Source organism: Centroberyx affinis, unplaced genomic scaffold, assembly GCF_046629955.1.
Source record: "Centroberyx affinis isolate AG114_WGS23_722 - 3 ecotype Tasmania unplaced genomic scaffold, CSIRO-AGI_Caff_v1 ptg006620l_1, whole genome shotgun sequence".
Taxonomy (NCBI): Eukaryota; Metazoa; Chordata; class Actinopteri; order Beryciformes; family Berycidae; genus Centroberyx; species Centroberyx affinis.
Genome location: NW_027283355.1, coordinates 15,001 through 35,662, shown reverse-complemented (window position 1 = coordinate 35,662; position 20,662 = coordinate 15,001). Strand labels below are relative to the sequence as shown.

General features: G+C 45.1%; 1 protein-coding gene across 1 annotated transcript in view; it reads right to left on the bottom strand.

Annotated features, from left to right (window-relative positions):
- Window positions 1–2,363: 2,363 nt before the first annotated feature.
- adam15 (ADAM metallopeptidase domain 15) overlaps window positions 2,364–20,662 on the bottom strand; it is a gene marked incomplete at its 5' end in the record, with an annotated part of 31,703 nt that continues 13,404 nt past the window's right edge. The window contains 12 exons of the mRNA XM_071512902.1: window positions 2,364–3,909; window positions 5,569–5,708; window positions 7,685–7,741; window positions 10,364–10,438; window positions 10,585–10,599; window positions 12,155–12,220; window positions 13,507–13,609; window positions 16,483–16,636; window positions 16,899–17,010; window positions 17,552–17,629; window positions 18,336–18,531; window positions 20,032–20,140. Coding sequence (XP_071369003.1) covers window positions 3,846–3,909; window positions 5,569–5,708; window positions 7,685–7,741; window positions 10,364–10,438; window positions 10,585–10,599; window positions 12,155–12,220; window positions 13,507–13,609; window positions 16,483–16,636; window positions 16,899–17,010; window positions 17,552–17,629; window positions 18,336–18,531; window positions 20,032–20,140 — 1,169 coding nt within the window. The remainder of the gene's footprint in view (window positions 3,910–5,568; window positions 5,709–7,684; window positions 7,742–10,363; window positions 10,439–10,584; window positions 10,600–12,154; window positions 12,221–13,506; window positions 13,610–16,482; window positions 16,637–16,898; window positions 17,011–17,551; window positions 17,630–18,335; window positions 18,532–20,031; window positions 20,141–20,662) is intronic.

Below are 20,662 nucleotides of genomic sequence, written 5' to 3'. Positions count from 1 at the left end.
CACACTAAGCTAGCACCCACAAACAGAGAGTGTGAAAAGGGGAAACTGACAACATCAACACTTGTTCTGTTGAAAGCTGCACAGAAGTGTTTGGCTTTTCTCACACGGCCAAGTTGGTCCATTAATAATTCATACTGAGGAAACTATCGGTATAAATATCTAACATGAATAGTTTCAAATGGAGATCAGCACCATGTGTAAAACCAGCTGAACAAAGTAAAAGAAAAGCAAAGAGACAAAATAGAAACAGTCTGTTTTATTGAGGCCATTTTCCCTAGCAGCAACATATGGGCAGAATGGGACAACGGTTAACAGTATGAATACCAATCAATCAATCAATCAATCAATCAATCAATCAATCAGTCAGCCAACATGAATGATCTGATATGCTCTGGAAGATTGTCCTGCTGGTTTTTCTCAGCTCAGATTCAGAGGATTTGAGGATCGTTGGGTGGAAACATGGAGCTGCTCAGCTGAAGATCAGCTGATCAGGTTTCAAGCACAGGAAGAGTGACATCACTTCCTGTGGATTGACCAATCTAAGCCTGTTTATGCAGTCAGTCACCGTGTTTCACCCCCTGACCCGGACTTCAGCTCAGCCAGTCCCATTCAGGAAGAAGTCATGAGCAAACCGGTTTCATGAAACAATCACTAATTCATTCATTTTCTCTACCTGCTTATTCAGGGTCACGGGCGGCTGAAGCCTATCCCAGCATGCACTGGGAAGACGTCAGGTCTCCTTCAAGTCAGATCAGCACACAAAAGTTTATTTCCATTTATGTAGTTCTTAAATGTGGATTGGAGATGCATTGCATTTACAGTTTGTTGTTAATGTGACCAAATGTGTCTCTGAAAGCTGATTGGATCACAGTCGGTCCTCAGTGCGTCTGTACTGTCATGTGGTGAAGTGCTATCCAATTACAGCCTGTCAGGTCCCCTGACCTCTGACCCCTCTGCTGAAACAGGACTATGTTTTTGTTTCTCAGAAACTGATGACAAGAAACTGATTCCTCTTTAAAGGAATAGTTCACCCAAAAATGAAAATTCAGTCATTATCTACTCACCCCCATGCCAGTAGAAAATCAGGTAAAGTTTGTTAGTCCATACAACAGACCTGCAGATCCCCGGAAGAAGTACAACGCAGCTTCCTCCAAGACTGGCTCCAGACCAGCTCCAAATAACCGAAACAAGACTTCCGGTTTGGCTGTTTAGCCTTCAAAATAGAAGCGCGAGATTTTAAAATGGGTAGAAATACTGTTTTAAACCAATTACTTTCTATTTAATCAAATTCAATAAGTGAGCACCCATATTAATGTTTGATGTCATAATAATAATGAAAAATGCCATAAAATGTGCCATTTTTTTACTATAAACGCTGCATGTGTTACACTGTGCAGAATACATACAGAACAGAGACTAATTTGACAATAAGTCAAATTCAACAGAAAACATCACAGCAACAGCAGAGAAAAGGCAACAAATCCCCCGGTCACACGTTTCTGCAACAAGCAGCAGGGATCAGATACATCCTGCAGCATCATGAAGCTCACACACTGGTCTTTGGCATGGTGACAGCTGACAGACACACAGCAGACGCTCCGGCCCGTCTCCCACTTAAATCTCAAGGCCCGGTTAGAAAACAAATCAAATTAAAGTCTCCCGGCGGATACGGACCCCCCTGCCGGTCAGGCTTTCTGTTCGCTAGGAGCCATTAGCCGACCCGAGGAGGGGCAGAAGTGACCGACAGTAAGACGTGAAAGCCTTTCCTCGGGGTCACTTCAGCCTCACGGCCACGGCGGCGAAGGGCTGAAGTGCTCAGAGCTCGGTCCGGCAGCAGCGCGGCGGGTAAGCAGGACGGAGGTTTAGAAGATAGACAGTGGAGACAGACAGTGGAGATAGACAGTGGAGATAGAAGTGAAGATAGACAGTGAAGATAGACAGTGGAGATAGACAGTGGAGATAGACAGTGAAGATAGACAGTGGAGATAGACAGTGGAGATAGACAGTGGAGACAGACAGTGGAGACAGACAGTGGAGACAGACAGTGGAGATAGACAGTGGAGATAGACAGTGGAGATACACAGTGAAGATAGACAGTGGAGACAGACAGTGGAGACAGACAGTGGAGACAGACAGTGGAGATAGACAGTGGAGACAGACAGTGGAGATAGACAGTGGAGATAGACAGTGAAGATAGACAGTGGAGATACACAGTGGAGATACACAGTGAAGATAGACAGTGGAGACAGACAGTGGAGACAGACAGTGGAGACAGACAGTGGAGATAGACAGTGGAGACAGACAGTGAAGACAGACAGTGGAGACAGACAGTGGAGACAGACAGTGGAGATAGACAGTGGAGATAGACAGTGAAGATAGACAGTGGAGACAGACAGTGGAGACAGACAGTGGAGACAGACAGTGGAGATAGACAGTGGAGACAGACAGTGAAGACAGACAGTGGAGACAGACAGTGGAGATAGACAGTGGAGATAGACAGTGATTTTAGGCAAAAGTTCAGAGGCGACCCCACTGCAGTTTATCTCCCAGTTCATTTCTCTCTCTTAAAGAGAGGTGATCCAGGGGTCAAGACTTTTCCATGTCAAGAACTCCCAGATCAATAAGTTTCAGACCTCAAACCCCCTTTGGATAAAAGTTTAAACCCATCTGATGAAGGTTTAGTCCATCTGGAGAAGGTTTAGTCCATCTGAAGGTTTAGTCCATCTGATGAAGGTTTAGTCCACCTGATGAAGGTTTAGTCCATCTGAAGGTTTAGTCCATCTGAAGAAGGTTTAGTCCATCTGAAGAAGGTTTAGTCCATCTGAAGAAGGTTTAGTCCACTTGAAGGTTTAGTCCATCTGAAGAAGGTTTAGTCCATCTGAAGAAGGTTTAGTCCACTTGAAGGTTTAGTCCATCTGAAGAAGGTTTAGTCCACTTGAAGAAGGTTTAGTCCATCTGAAGAAGGTTTAGTCCATGTGAAGAAGGTTTAGTCCATCTAAAGAAGGTTTAGTCCATCTGAAGAAGGTTTAGTCCACCTGAAGAAGGTTTAGTCCATGTGATAAAGGCTTAGTTTTGCGTCTCTGCTGCAGGTGTAGAGGGTGAAACCTACATTCTAAAAATATATAAAATTAAAATATTTCTTGTGTTCCCGGGGACCCTGGAACCTCTTCAAGGGCTCCTGGAGGTCCCTGGACCCCGGTTTGGGAACCTCTCAGTTAATCCAGAACACCCAGCACTGCTTGGTCATCAGAGAGGCTGTTTGTTCAGCAACAGTAAGGTCACAGGTTCAATTCCCTGCACTGTAGATGGAGACTGAAGTGCGTTCAGTTTGCTAAAAAGCTTCTCCATCCCACTTTAAAGTGGCGTCACCCCTGGCAACCGCCAGTCACAGGTTGCCGAGGTTCAATCCCCGCCATCGTCAGGAAGGCGAATCCAGCAGGGCGTCGGTCCTGCATCCCACCAGCACTGCCGAGGTGCCGCTGAGCAAGGCACTGAACTCCAGGAGGCTCCAGGGGGCGCTGCGCTCTGGAGATACATAGATATGAAGCGTTTGTGTGTGTGTGTGTGTGTGTGTGTGTGTGTGTGTGTGTGTGTGTTCAGGAAGGATTAGATGAGAAATCAGATGACTGTGTGCAAACTGGCTAATAGAGTCATCTTCATCATCTTCATCTTCGATCCCACTCTTCCTGGTCGGAGCAGCCGGAGGCCGACCGGCCCGCCGTCGCCGAGGCAACGAGACAGGATGTGGACGGCGGCTCGGACGCAGTATTTTCTTTTATGTAAGCGAAGTCTTTTTAAAAGTCTCTCTGTGACCCAAACGCCCACAGGGAGCTTCTGTTCCTGAGTTACAGCGGAGGAGAGTCCGGCTTCCTGGGCATCGTGGGTCGAGTCGGAGGGAGAGGAGGCCGCCTGCAGACACAGAGAGGTTCAGTTCAGTTCAGTTCAGCTCAGCTCAGCTCAGCTCAGTTCAGTTCAGTTCAGTTCAGTTCAGTTCAGCTCAGCTCAGCTCAGCTCAGCTCAGCTCAGCTCAGTTCAGTTCAGCTCAGAGAGGTTCAGTTCAGTTCAGTTCAGTTCAGCTCAGCTCAGCTCAGCTCAGCTCAGCTCAGCTCAGTTCAGTTCAGCTCAGAGAGGTTCAGTTCAGTTCAGTTCAGTTCAGCTCAGCTCAGCTCAGCTCAGCTCAGCTCAGCTCAGCTCAGCTCAGCTCAGCTCAGCTCAGCTCAGTTCAGCTCAGAGAGGTTCAGTTCAGTTCAGTTCAGTTCAGTTCAGTTCAGTTCAGTTCAGTTCAGTTCAGTTCAGTTCAGTTCAGTTCAGCTCAGTTAAAATACAAGTACAATCATATGAGACATAATGGAGATATGTGAAGTGGGACACCCTGATAAGCTCTCTGAAGCTTGAGAACAGAGGCCCAGACACTAAGCAGATAGTATTTAAATATATGTTTCTGCCTCCCTGCTGTGGGACTTCTGACCTCGCTTTCATTGCTCAGGCTGACAATTTTATCTGTTTCTGTTTTTTACAGCTTTGTAAAGCACTTAGTAACTGTTTAAATGTGCTATAAATACGCTAAAAGATTATTATTACTATCATTATTATTATTATTATTATTAGTAGTAGTAGTAGTAGAAGTAGTAGTATTACAGTACAGTGGTGGAAAAAGTACTGAGATGTTTTACTTCAGTAAAAGTAGCAATACAACAAAGTAAAGATACTCCATTACAAGTAAAAGTCCTGCATTCAAAATCTTACTTAAGTAAAAGTACATAAGTATTGGCAGCAAAATGTACTTAGAGTATCAAAGTAAACGTACTCATTATGCAAACTGTCCCCATTTAGAGAGTTATATTTTTCATAAATTATTGGAATATTAATACTGATTTATTGACATACATGTACATGTAAGCAGCATTTTAAAGTTGTCAACGTGAAGCTAATCTTAACAGTTTAGCTTTACTTTTGGGTAGTCTAATCTATAACAATGCTATTTTATAGTTATTTTATACCGATGATCAAATGTTTTAAATATAAAATATTGATCTGAAAAGTAACTAGTAAGTAACTAGTGAAATAAATGTAATGGAGTAAAAAGTACAATATTTCTCTCTAAAATGTAGTGGAGTATAAGTACAAGTAGCATAAAATGGAAATACTCAAGCAAAGTACAAGTACCTCAAAATTGTACTTAAGTACAGTACTTAGTTACTTTCCACCACTGTTACAGTATCTGCATCTGTCACTTCTGACACACTTGTACTACTGTAACATCCAACTTGGTCAAATAAAAAAAGTTAAAGCAATAATTTGTGTTTGTTTGTTTTAATCTGCCTGCAGTGCCAGATGGGCGGGGTTTACTGCATCAGGACCGTTTGGATCAAATAAAGTAAACTACAGTAGACTAAATTAATGTTCAAATACTTTCCTGTGATTGGCTAAACCTTCTGGTGCTCATTGTGCTGTCCTATGTGGTTACCCCACCCACCTGGTAACTAAGGAGGATAAAACAAACAAATCACACACACACACACACACACACACACACACACACACACACACACACACACACAGATCTACCTGTTAGGAATGACTGCGGGGGCGACGGCTCCATGCTGGAGGGGTTTGGTGTTGCTGGCGTAGCCGGGGTGGGGGAGGTGGGAGGGCGGGTCCAGAGGGGGGGGCTTTTTGGGCACCATGGGTTTGAGTGGAACAGAAACCTGCAGAGAGGATCATGGGAAAAATATGAAGCTCCATGCAGTTGTTAAAGGAATAGATCGACATGTAAAGAAACCTGTTTCATTAATCTGAGAAACATGAAGCTTCACTGATTCTGTTAAAGACGTTTTGGTGACACTTTACAATAAGGGTGCATTAATTAAGGGTTAGTTAATGCTTAATAATTAACAGTTAACTAATGTCTCTGGTAATCATTTACTAATGGTGTTCATGTTAACTAAGGTATTAATTTCTACATTATTTAATAGTTTATAAAGACTATTTTTTAATGTATAAATTAATACCTTAGTTAACATGAACACCATTAGTAAATGATTACCAGACACATTAGTTAACTGTTAATTAAGGGTTAATTAATGCTTATTAAGCATTAACTAACCCTTAATTAATGCACCCTTATTGTAAAGTGTTTTTATATTCATCTCTTCTAACTTCACAGCAGCAGGGAGCTGAAGCAGAAGTGTTGGCTAACGGGATTTTCCATCGACCACAAAGTGAAACAGTTTGTCTTCTGCAACTACAGATTCTCCTCTGTCTCTCTGTGCAGCAGAAGCTTCTAGACGATTTGCACATTTCTGTTGTTTTAGTTGTAGAAACTTCCAGAAGTCTGAGTCCAGCCTCGTGAGGAACTGAGGACAGTTTTCTGTCACTGTTCCCTCTGCAGGAGATGGAACATTCCAGCTAGCTAAAAGCATGCTGGGTAGTGTAGTGTGGTAACTAATTTTGTTGTTCATGTAAATAACACTGAATGGATTTTTGTGAAATTAAGCGAAACAAGATGTGTTGATGCTTTATAAAGTAACCTCCACACACTGCCGGAGGGGAAAGTCAAACTGAGGCTTGATGGAAATGACGTTGACTTCTGCTCCCTGTAGCTTCATTAAATCCTGCATGTTCTACCCAACCTCTGAACCCATCGTCTATCGGTCTGATCGATCAGACTCTGGGGGCGATGGACAATATTTGGGGGTTTCCGGTGCAGCCGGCAGACATCCGGGCCAAGACTTCCTCTTCTGTGAGCTGGTCATTGTTTACAGTCCGATTAGCAACTTGAGACACGAGAGTCGAACGTTTCTCCACACAAAACACAAACATAGATACTTTCTGTAGGTGTTTTAGGTCCGGACGACATTTGGGCTAATCTCTATAAACAGATATCTGCATATGAGACGTCGGCTCTCCACTCCGACTCCGTTCTCTCATCTCAAGTTGCTAATCGGACTGTAAACAATGACCGGCTCAGGAAGAGGAAGTCTTGGCCCGGATGTCCGCTGGCTGCACCGGAAACCCCCAAATATTGTCCGTCGCCCCCAGAGTCTGATCGATCAGACCGATAGACGATGGGTTCAGAGTTTGTGTTCTATCAAGCCAGAGAGCCTCAGAGTTCATCTGTTGTCCTGATAAATGGATCCTTGGTACAGAAGTGGACTGGATTTCATTTCATGGGTCTAATTTCTGCCGATATGAAATCTAAACCCTGAACACAAAAAACAGTTACTGCTGTTAAATTCAGATGGAGACATGATCTGATCAGTCCAGTGTCAACAAACTGGAATCCCAAGCAAGAAGAACAATGATTTGAGTTTTCTGTGAAGTCTTTATGTTGCCTTTGATGACTATGCGAGGGAGAGTTAGCATTAGCTAGTTAGCATCAATTAATCAACCAATCACCACTCACCAATCAGGAAGTGAGATTCAATCCACGTCTCAAGGTCACTAATCAATTCCATTCAACCAATCAAATGATCTGATTCCACCCAATCACCATTCATTGACGCCAATCAAGAACTAAATTGTATGCTAATCAACCATTAATTATGCAAAACCATCCACATCATTCCACCAATCAGTCAGCCTCCAATCATTTTATTCAGTGCCCATTTGCAGTGTATGCACATGCTAACTACAAGCTAACTACATGCTAACTACACGCTAACTCCGTGCTGGAGTGTGGTACCTGGCCGGGTGTAACCGGGTCGGGGGGGAGGGGCTTGTTGGGCGGAGCTGGTCGGAGCTGCAGGGTTAGTGAGGGAAGCAGAGAGGAGAAGAGAAGAAAACGACAGAAAGACGAGAAGCTGTTGAAGCCATGAAGAGATCATCATGTTCATGTTGACTTGGACTAACTTCAGCCCTCCATGCTGCAGGTTTCACCCTGAACACCTGAGCTAGCTAACACTCACACTGACCTCATCCCTCTAACACTGATCTGTGGTCTGTTTCCCTGACTTCAGCTCTGACTCTGCAGGTAAAGAGGAACTAAACCAAAACTCTGTGTAAAGCCTGATGTCAGATGCCTGACATCTAATGGTACAAACTGCCATCTGCTATTGGCTGATCTTTGGTGCCAGGTGATGATGTCAGCATAGGGCTGGGCAATATGGTTGAAATCAATATCATGATAATCATAAGGATTTTTCTCGATATGAATATATATCACGATATGGCTCACATATGCAAAATCATGTTAAATAATCAAATGAATGTTGATCTTATTGAACCGAATGGTGATGTTAGGTGTGATGTCAAACAAAACAGAAATATTCAAATAATATTCCTACCATACCTCATTTTATGAGATTTTTTTAAGTAAAATTTGCTTGTCATCATCAATTCAGACAGCAGAAATGTGTCACGATATTAAAATATCTTCATATCATCACAATATGATTCCACTGAAAGACGATAAACGATAATATTGAATTATCGCCCGGCCCTATGTCAGCACCTGCTATACTCTATAGAAGGTGACATCACCTGGTACTAAAGATCAGCCAATAGCAGATGGCAGTATCATGATCTTTACCATTAGATGTCAGGCTTTACACAGATTTGGGTTTGGTGTTGAATTTCTCTTTAACAACAGAATTGTACAACTTAGGGCAGTGATACACCGGGCAACGTTAAACAACATGACAGGGCAACGTAGCAACCTGGCAACAGGGAGTGAACTGAAACACTGGCTGAAACACACAACAAAATGTATCTGGAGAAAAAAAAATTACAGAACCATTGCAAGAGTTTAAAGGCAAATGTTGCTCTGCATTGTTGCCCAAAAAGTTGTTCAGTGTATCACAGCTCTTAGCACTGGGCTAACTGGTGCAGTGGAAACAGGCTGAATGAACCCTGGGCTATTAATGTATTATGCATTATGAAAAGTGCGGTTTGAACATGACAGAGTTTTCTTTAATCCAAATGAAACGTCTCAGAACAAATCTCTCTCTGCTGAAGCGTGCAGGAGCAGAGCATGCATCAGGACTCTGTGCTGCTGGACAGGAAGGCTTCATGCACAACACACTCAGGGTTCAACCCGCATGCTGCCGATCCACATGTAAGGAACTTCATACCGGACGAGTCTTTCAATCTTAATATAGCTGTACAATATTCTGTATTAGTGATACGGAAATCAGCCCCCCACTAAGCTTCTCCGCCTGCAGAATCTCGACCTCAAGTACAAAACAGTGACAGACAGTGGAGTTAGAAACAGAAACATCGATCATCAGGCCTGAGAGGCAGCTGAGGTCCTGCCTGACAGAACAGGAAGTTCACTGACCAACAGCAGCTCTCACTGCTGATTAGATTATCAGAAAACCTCCTGCTGAGACTCTGAACCACATCCTCATTCTGCACAGAGCGGCCGGGGAGCAACTGAGTACAAATAATAATATGGTGCAGTTGTTTCGTTTCATAAGGTTTATATCTTCTGTACAGGGGAAAATTTAGCCTCCCTTCATTTCCATTTTCTGTGTAGAGGATCTGTATTTTGAAATGATCAAAATTTGTGAGATACATGTGCAGAGACATTTAGCTGTATTTTCTATTCTTCTATTATATTTTTCTTGATACTTATTTTTCCTAAGTGTTATGTATAAACATAACACTTAGGAAAAATACCAGGAATACACAGTCCATAGCATAAGCTGTGTGGGGGAAGCTGGTATGTTGATGTCTCTTTGACAGTGACTTTTTGATCATGTATTTTTCATTTTGATTGAATAATTAATTGAACTGTATGGATATATGTATTTAAGTGTCACATCCGCTCTGAGCAGCACAACGCTGATGATGGCTTATTGCTGAAACACGTCTGTTGTTTGTGCTCTAAAGCTGCTGTTTAATTAAAAGACAGAAGGACATTATGAGTGCTGGCTTTTCTTTCTTCATTTACAAATAATAATATGACAGATTCATGGTGAGGTTGAAATTATAGGCTGAAATGTTGTGGATTAAGTGTAATGTGTATAGTGTGGGTTTAATATAGGTGTAGTGTTGGTAGTGTAGGTGTAGTTAAGGTGTAGTTTAGTTGTAGTTTAGTTGTAGTTAAGGTGTAGTTTAGTTGTACTGTTGTAAGGCTGTGCAGGTTGTTTTTTACATTGTTTTAATGCAATATTCACTGGCATAAACAGAGCTGCAATTTGAGTAACCAGAGGTTAGAAAAAATGCCGAAAAGCTAATTTGCCATGTGTCAAAATATATGTGGTTATAACGTAAATTAAATTCAGTGTTGGGCCTTTAAAAAGTGGAATACTCCAATTAGAAAGAGTGTGACCCGGGTCTGGAGGACCAAAACTCAGCTGCCAGTCTCAGCTGAACTCTACAACCGACTGAAAACACACAGACAGACAGCTACTGCCACTACAGCGGGCGGCGACTGTACCTGATTGGTGGGTTTAAAGGGGTCGGGGGGCAGAGGCTTGGTGGGGGGGGCCGGGCGCTGTTTAGCCGAGCAGAGAGAAGAGTCAGAAGAGCGCTGGGTCAGTTTGGGAAGGACAAGACCACAGAACTAGAACGGACAGAACGGTCTTTCCCATTCAAATCAACAGTCCTGGACGGTCGGAGCGGCGGCCATCTTGTTGTGACCCGTTGGACTAACTTCTGTATAAAGCGACTCGCAGCAAGTCACTGAGCTGAGAGGTTTTACAGCAAGAACCAAAGCAGCTTCTCTGTCTCCTTGCTGCCATGGATTGCTAACATGCTAATGTTGACTAGAAGAGCTAGAGAGAGAAGTCCAGTCTGTGATGAAGCTACATTAGCCTCGTCGCTAACGTTAGCTTCCTGTTGAGTTCTGACAGTTTGCTAACAGACTCATCTGCTCAGTTCTCACAGTGAGACAGACTTTACAGCCTTAATGTCCAGACTGTGTTGTCACCATAGCAACTCACACTTAAAATCCCATCGCCATTTTATGCTGCACTAGACAAATTACCCTGACAAACAGTGGAAGAGCCGTTCTATCCGTTCAGGTTCTGTGAACAAGTCCGTTCTTTCAGTGTCTGACATACAGCTGTGGTTCATTTGGAAAAAGCTTTAAGGCACACACCAACGTTTTAGCAAATAAATCAGCAATGCAAAAAATGTGCACCGATTCCTCAGACAACACAACTCAAACACATCGTGCAGGACTGGACCAGGACAGCAGCACAACACAGCTAACACAGAGACACAGGGACACTGACCAGGCTGCTCCTTACAGAGTGACACCACACAAAACCATTCAAGTGCAAGTTGTTTGGACCGAAACAGAGTTTGAAGCACTGAAGCTTACAGATGAGAAGGCGGTGCCACACTGATCCGTCTGTCTGTCTGTCTGTCTGTCTGCCTGCCTGTCTGCCTGCCTGTCCGTCTGTCTGTCTGTCTGTCTGTCTGTCTGCCTGTCTGCCTGTCTGCCTGTCTGTCTGTCTGTCGTCTCTGTTCACTTCAGTTCATCTCACTGACAGCTGTCTGTTGTCAGACAGACTGATGACTAGGGCTGGGTATCGTTTAAAAAAATTACGATACCAATAATTACCAACACCAGCACCCTTAAAGTGATACCGATACCAACAGATTACTTCTTTCGATACCTTTTTTTTTAATGTTTTGGTGTCATCTCGGCACACTGAGCTGCCGACTCCGTCACACACCGCGCTCGACTTCACCTCCACAGACTGTCTGGGCTGTAGCTGCTGTGGCAGTCGGCCAATCATACGTCACATTAAATCGAAGAACGCTTGCGGTGATTGGCTGCGAGCAAAACCAGACAAATAGTCATTTTTTTTTCGATCGAACGCAGGTATCGTTTGACTGGAGAAGTTTGGATACTACTTGGTACTGGGTTATTTGGGCCGATACCTTAAAGGTATCGAGTAGCGACGCCCAGCCCTGCTGATGACGCTCCGTCTGTCAGATTTCCGTCCGTTTCGATGGACGGACGAATTCTGGATGGACGAATTTGTTCAGCCAATCAGAGGCGTTTCAACGTTTGTTTTGGAAAAACTAGCGAACACAGAGACGACGATCCGACCAAAACAAAGATAAAACTTCTGCCTCGCCGCCATGTTGACGTTCAAAACAAACCAACAGACACAAATCTATCATCAGTAATGGTGTTTCTGATGGATCAGTGTGGCCGCCGCCTCAGACAGACATCCAGAGCCGGAGGCGAGGTTACCTGGAGGGGTTTAAGGTCGGGGTCGGGGGGGAGTGGCTTAGTGGGAGGAGCGGGCCTGTCATGAACCTGATAGGAGAAAAAACAGGAAGCAGAGGAAGATTGGCAGCCGGTGTGGACACATGCACAGGAGAGCCAACGGGCCGAAGAGCAGGAGCGTTAATGTGAGGAGGAAAAAAACATTTGCAGTTTTCTAGAAATAAGTTGATTTGCATGAGATATGAGTGAAATGATCTCACCACATTGGACACATTGTAACATTTTAAAGTTTCTCCATATCTCTGGAGGCTGCCGGCCTGTTAGAGTTCTTCAAAACCTCTAAAACACTGATGGAAACAAATGTCCACAGTTTCCACACCAAACTCAGCGGTCTGACTCTCTTTTCTGAACAGTTGGACCAACAGTCGCTGGTCTCTGGTCCTTCAGGTGCAGCCTGGATCAACCCAGCCTCCAAAACCTCAACACGGTCTCATCTGACCCAGTTCAGCGGATCCAATTTCAGAGGAAGCGAGGAAATTTCAGATAAAGGCTTGAGTTCCACCTCCAGGGTCCCTCCCTCTGTCTGGATCCAAACTCATTGTGTCTCTCGCCAAGCCTGCAGGGTCTGGTTTCAGTAAACTCTATCTGGTCTCTGCCGCACCAGGCAAGATTCCCCTGTAAAGCCGCAGCGTCTTCTCAGTGTAAACAGGAAGTGATGCGTCTCATCACGGACTGAGCCGCTGCAGATTCTCCCTGTTTGTTCAAATTAAATTCTGCTTTGCTCACAGGAATCCAGACTGAAGAGGGAAATCCAGAAGAGAAATCTGGACTCACTGAAGTCAGATCCTTGGTTCCCTTTGGAATGAATGCTTTACTGACCTCACCGCACAGGAATTCTGGGTAATGAAGTCCTCCAAATTCAAACGGTTACCTCTTGCTGCTGTTTGGAGCCGCCAACGTTCAAACTTGCCTAGTGCAGCTTTAAGTCGAGTGTTGTGAAAGAGATCAAACTGCAGTGGCTGATGGGTAATGGGCGTCCTGAATACCTGAATGACCTGGAATAACCCTCCGGACAGGACGTGGTGTTTGGTCTGAATTAATGGAACAAAATCTGAGTGGCTGTGAAAATTAATTAAATATAAAGAAAAAATAAACAGTTTAGGGGGTGGGCGTGTCAGGGGGCGGGGCTTGGGACATGGGTACACCAGAGGAGGGAGGGGCCAGTGGTGGGTTAGCGGTAGAGATGGTGTTGCCATGGTTATGTTGTTGGAAGGTGGAGTTAGGGGGCGGGGTTTGGGGATGGGAGTGGTGATGTCATGGTTACCTTGTTGGTTGGGGGGGGGGGGGTCAGTGGGTGGGGCGGTTGTCATGGTTACCTTGTTGGGCGGGGTCAGTGGGATGTCGGCCTGGTTCAGGTGGTACCTCAGCGGTCGGACCTGCTCTCCGTTCCTGCCGTCCGCTCGCTCCGTCACCGGAGTCCTGACAGGAAACAAAAACACTGAAATACTACAGACACACTTTACTTCAATAAATCAGTTTCCAGTCTGTGAAACTGTTTTCCTATTTTCACAGGTTCTGGTGTCTGACATTACAAACACAACACTGACTGCGTTTACATGAGTGTCCCGGTTATGAGGCTTATCCCGGTTTTGATCATACAGTATTCGGGATATGGCGTTCACATGGAACACAGAGAAATCTGGTTATTCATATCCCCGTATACATGATAAATACTCGTATCCCGGTTACTTTACTGCATGCTGTCTGCACAGGCGCCTGTGATGTTTACAACACAAACCGGCAATTTTGAAATCGTTAATCTGACACAGCATGCGTTGCACAAGGGAAGTCGATGTCAACACCACCGTGTTCTTAGTGGCCAGCGGACGGTGACCAAGCATCTCGTCCAAAATTTTGTAAAATTTGAAAGTTGCTGGGTCAGAGCCACTTCTTTAGTTTTGATGTTTGGCTGTAGTAATGTTTCTTCAGTATTTTCCACCTGACCTGACTCGCTCCACTGTGCGTGTTGGAAACCGGCCTCCTGTAGTCTGTATCTACAGACTTGAACAGCTCAGCATTTCCATGCTTTCTCCATCTAAACTGCCGAGTATATTTAATTCTTTCATCACCGAAAGACAAACCTCTGTTTCCTCATCGCTCCAGAAGTGAGACGCTCTCGTTGTTGTTGTTTGTGTTTTTCTGTTCCGTCTCTCGGCTGAAGCCTGCTCAGGTAGTCTGCAGCGGTCAGAAACCGGGATCAGATGTTTACATGCAACAGGATCCCGGTTTCTTTCGGAGTACTCCAGCTAGCATAATCGGGTTTCTCAAAACCAGGATAAGGGCTTATAACAGGTCCTAAAGTTTTCTACAGTCTCACATCCAGCAGGAAGCCAGATGAGCCTCCTCAGGCCGGAGCGTCACTGCAGCAGACAGAAGCACAGTGTGGCTACAGGCCGCCATGTTGGAGGAGGAGCGACAGAAGTGAAGCTCGCAGCGTTCCCGCCTCTCCGTGACAGAACGGAGAGAACATCTCCTCCAACATGGCGGCGTGTCCGTCCTCACCGCCGTCCACACTCCAGGACAGGCTTCTGTCTGGTTCCTCTCTGTTTCATACGGAGCCAGGAGTGTCCATCGGGAGAAAAAAATATTTATGTCGTGGCCACGATTTACTGTAACATGCACGATATGCAATTTGAGCTCTCGATTTCCTCTTTACGTTCACAAATTGCCAAAACGTGCCTCTAAACAGTGACATGGTGCTCAGGATATATAATCCATGCGCTCTTCAGCAGCTTATAAAGAGTCAGTCACATATCGGTGATCATGTTTAAATGTGGCCTGTCCTGGGTGTGTTGCAGCACCTGAGTGTGTTTACATGGCCTGAAGGTTAAGTGGATAAATATGTTGCAATATTTGGGGGATTTGCCTATTCAGTGTAAACAGACAATGGATATTAACATACCAAATCCTCACTAGGCCTATCTGCAATACCTAAAAGGTTCCTTTTAAGTTGCATTTTTTCCTAAACTGCACAGTTTAACGAAATCGAGGGAACGAATTGTATCTCGTGCGCATGAATGAACTAAAACATGACGCACGGTACAGTAAATCCTGGACTCAATATAACTTTTTTCTCTCCCACTGGTCGCTCCTGGGCTCCGTAGTTTCACCACTTCACTGCTCACACAAAACCAGACAAGCTTCACTTTCACTTCACCATCACAGCAGAGGAGTTAAAGGGACGTTCCACTCCGTTTCTCTGATGTAAACACACTGATGATGAGCGGGCGACTGGCAGTGAGAAGATTAATTTTAGTCATATTTTTCATGTTATCTTCAATTCTGAACAATGATCCTGAGAACATGTGTTGAGCTTCAGTGAAGCGGAGTGGAGTCGCTCTTCATCACCTGGTAGAGTCAGCGAGGAGATTTCACTCAGCACCTGATCTCAAATCTCTCCACAGCTCATTTAAAACTCTGATTTAAAAGCCTGCAGAGCCGGCCTCTGCCTCTCGGACTCTACCAGGACCAGGACCGGGACCGGGACCTCAGGACTCCTCCTGCAGCGGTACCTGAGCTGATGGGCGGGGTCAAACTCCAGACCCCAAATCTCACAATGCGCCACACTGCATCGTGGGTAAGAAAACACACCAGATCCTCAGACTCAGACTAATTCACCGCTGCTCACCAAGACAATGTGTGATTTTATATTTGATTATATTTGATGTCATGTTGCTGCTGAGCTCCTTCAGATGAAGAAAAAAATGATAATCTCTTAGGTTTTGTTTTAATAACTTAATTTCTTCAGAAACTGAGAAATAACGCTCGTTTTCAGCTCGACTGGTGACACTAGGCTTGAGCCCATATCGCGATATTTCGTGAATATCGTGATATTTTCTGCAAACTTTTAAACTTAAACACCTATAATCTACTAGTGGTAGGATAGTAAATTGTTTTATTGATTGTCCTCTAGTTTACAGTATATGTCATTTGTCACCAACTGAGTCTTTAACAAGTGCTTTAATTAGACATTGGACTCAATATGATGCAAAGACACACACACACACACACACACACACACACACACAGACACTCACTCACACACACACACACACACACAGACACACAGACACACACACACACACTCAAAAGCTCTGGCCTGACATTTGAATTTGTTTATGTGCTTCTCATTTTAGCCCTTTTTGACAAACCCCTTAAATAATTCGGAGCTGACATGACAGAATACACTCACACACACACACACACACACACACACTCACACTCACACACACACACACACACACACACTCACACACACACACACACACACACACCCTCCCTCTCTCTGTTACCGGCTGTGCTGTCGTCCTTTGTGGAGCGGGCTGTTGGCTCCCAGGCAGAGCAGACTGCGGCGACAGCGAGGGAAGCGAAGGGCGAGGAAGAGGAGGACGACCGGCAGGATGAAGAGGAAGATGACCAGCAGGGCGACACGCACCGGGTCCGACTCTGAACACACACACACACACACACACATCCAATTAAAACCATATTGCATTGAAAAGTCCTAGATATTTAGTTTTCTTTAAGATATTAAATTGATACTGGACTCTTGATTTATTCTGACTTGACTTGCTGTTCTACATTTAGACTTGAGACTTGACGTTAATGACATGGACTTGACTTGGACTTGACTTGGTGATCTACATTTAGACTCAGGCCTGTGGTGAAGTGGACTGGTCTCACCCTGCAGCAGGGTTTGGTCTCCTACCTCGTGTCGCTCTGGCCGGTCCGCTGTCCACGCTGCCTCCATGACCCGAGTACAGGCAGTCAGGCGGCGCCCAGCCAACCTCACAGTGACAGTTTTTATTACTGTTACACACCTGAGAGACATACAGAGAGACATACAGAGAGACACAGAGAGACATACAGAGAGACATACAGAGACACAGAGAGACACAGAGAGACATACAGAGAGACACAGAGACACAAAGAGAGAGTTATTCAGTTGGTCAGTGTACTGTGTTCATGTACTGTAATGTAATAGAGAAACTCTCAACAGGGAGGTCAGAGGTCAGAGGTCAGGGGTCAGGGGTCAGAGGTCAGGGGTCAGAGGTCAGGGTTTGGCGCTGGTAGGGATTCAGAAGAACAACTTTTAGGACATGACAGTTTAGTGTGAGATGTTTGGTTCCAGTAGAGATCAAAGTGTCTGTTGATTCACTTCAGTCTCCAGGTAGTAAAATGTCTAAAGAGTAAAAAGAGGAGGGGAATTCCCCGCCGTTTAACCTCTGATTCACATCTTCATCATCATCATTTTTACACCTTTCACTCCCTTCACTCCCTCTGTGGGTCTGAATCACCACAGAGGTCAAAGGTCGGGGAATTCCCCTCCGGTCGGTCGGTCGGTCTAAAGGTCCTTCTCACCCCGTGACCGTGGCACTTCCTGCGGCACTCCTCCACGCCGAACACCGACACATCCTGGCACTTCTGGTTCAGACAGGCCTGCAGCAGGAACAGGAAGTCATCAGAGAGCCGGTCAGCACATTAGGTAAGGAACGTTAAAAACGTCTATATCGCATTTATAATCTTTGTGAAAAAATGCATTTTTCTTGTAAAACAGTAAATATTGGCAGCATCTGTTTTCTTTCAAATTAATTCAGTGAAAAAGCCTGAATAGATACAATAAAAAACACTAATTCTATATTTTGCTGTATTCTTCATTTGATGAAAATGTTTTGATTTCTCAGTCTTTGTTTCTATAGACAGGAGACATTTAACAAACTGAACCTCAAACCCAGATCTGTGTAAAGCCTGACGTCTAAAAGGTAAACCGGCCCTCTGCTATTGGCTGATCTGTGGGCCCTCTGCTATTGGCTGGTCTGTGGGCCCTCTGCTATTGGCTGATCGGTGGGCCCTCTGCTATTGGCTGGTCTGTGGGCCCTCTGCTATTGGCTGATCTGTGGGCCCTCTGCTATTGGCTGATCTGTGGGCCCTCTGCTATTGGCTGGTCTGTGGGCCCTCTGCTATTGGCTGGTCTGTGGGCCCTCTGCTATTGGCTGGTCTGTGGGCCCTTTGCTATTGGCTGGTCTGTGGGCCCTCTGCTATTGGCCGGTCTGTGGGCCCTCTGCTATTGGCCGGTCTGTGGGCCCTCTGCTATTGGCCGGTCTGTGGGCCCTCTGCTATTGGCCGGTCTGTGGGCGGGGCTGACCTTGCCGGGGCTGCAGGCGGAGCCCTGGGCCACGCTGGCCGGGTCGGACACGTCGTCGCCCAGGTGGAAGAAGGTTCCTCGGCACACCAGGTCGCTGTGGTTGAAGCGGACCGTGGTGGTCAGGATCTCAGCGTTGGTGCCCAGCAGGGGGTGCTCCCCCCCGCCCTGACACTGGATCCTGCCGCACAGCACGTCACTGTGGGGGGGGGGGGGGGGGCAGATGTGACAAACAGTTTTGAGTTCCTCCACTGGGGTTTGAAGGAGCAGGTAATCCTTCAACTGAAAATCAGCAGACCTGGAGGTAGGAGCAGGGTTCCCACACCTTAAACATTTTTAAGGTGTTTTTTCAAGGACTTTCCAGGCCCAATTCCCTCAAATTCAAGAACCCGACACGCCATAGTTTGAGACACGGATCAAGGTTCATTACTGTTACAACACTGAGAATATTCCACTTCAGTCACTCATGCACACAGGAGACCATCACACTTCCTCCAGGCAGGCGCCGTGTGAAACAAGACACACAGACAGGAGACACACATGCAGACAGCAGAACGAGGCCTATTGACTAATGTTAAGTAAAAAAAATATCAAAAGAACATCATTTCTACATTTCAACATTTCTATTCTTGCACAAAATATATAAATTCAAGCACTTTCAATGACCCATGTCTATTTATGTCTATTTTCAAAAACTTTCAAGGCCTTGATTTTTTTTCTCTAATTCACAAACTTTCAAGGATTTCAAGGACCTGTGGGGAGCTTGCAGGTCTCACAGGACAGAAGCCAAACGCTTCAGGTCTGTCCAGTGGACTGAGGCAGAGGACTACAAATCCCATGATGCCTCTGGGCTTGGCTCTTGGCTCTCATCTGTTTTTCTGTTTTTCTCTTGTTCTTGTCTCTGTTTTCCCCGCTCTGTGGCTCCGCCCACTCAGGGTTTCTAACATTTTTTCCTAACAAGGTTTTTTTCTTGAGGTTTGTCAGGCAGGTCAGACTGTTTGTCTTCATATAATCTGCTTTGTGTGTCTTGTTCTTCCTGATGTTTGTTCTATATTATTCTGTTCTATGTTGATTGTTGATCAGTTAGATCTAGTTAGACTGATTCTGTGTCCAGAGACAGACTGTGATGAAGAGCTGGAGAAATAAACAAACTTGAACTTGTCCTCGTTGTTCAGTTTGGTTTTCAGTTTCTTTTGTACTTTGTTTTTGTCGCTCACATCTTCCTCCACTCATACTGGTTCCACTGGTTCCACTGGTTTCCCACACTGCACTGCATTTAGCTCCAGTTCAGTAAAACTTTGGTTTAGTGTTTCCTGTGTTTTGTCAGCAGAGGGACAAACACAATGTGTGTGTCTGTGTGTGTGTGTGTGTGTGTGTCTGTGTGTGTGTGTGTGTGTGTGTGTGGTGAAGTGAGAACCAAAAGTAGAAAAAAGTACAAAAGAAACCAAAAACCACAATAATCCAACATGAGGCCACACACACAGAGGCATCATGGGATTTGGAGGCTGCTGCTGCCTCAATACACTGGAGACAGACAGACAGACAGACAGACAGGCAGACAGACAGAGAGACAGAGAGACAGACAGGCAGGCAGACAGACAGACAGACAGACAGACAGACAGGCAGACAGACAGACAGACAGACAGACAGACAGACAGAGAGACAGACAGACAGAAAGGCAGACAGCTGGTTAACTTACGAGTTGGCACAGGGAATGTAGGAGCCATTGGCCAACTGGCCACAGTTGCCGTATTTGTTGCCCTGTTTGTTGACTGATGAGAAACAGACAGGAGGAGCTCTGGTGGCATCTGGAGACAGACAGACAGACAGACAGACAGACAGACAGACAGACAGACAGACAGACAGGTGGAGAGACAGACAGGTGGAGAGACAGACAGGTAGAGAGACAGACAGAGAGACAGACAAGTCAGTGTGATTGAAACCTGCTGACACTGGAGATAGACATTGATATACTGGTGTTGGATAGCGATGGACGATCTGTTTATCTCATGATATGATTCAATACGCAATATGTGGTTCAGGATCAATACAGCCAGGATCCGATGTGATCAATAAAAGTTCAGTGAAGTCTGACTGTGCAGAATTCTGTTTATTTCTGAGACTCAAATCTTTCCAGCGAGAGCTTGTGAAACTGTGATGGTCAAGAGTCTCATTAGTGATTACTACAGCAGAATAACATGGAGCTGATATCACCATTCATGTTCCTGACAGCAGAATAACATGGAGCTGATATCACCATTCATGTACCTGACAGCAGAATAACATGGAGCTCATATCACCATTCATGTTCCTGACAGCAGAATAACATG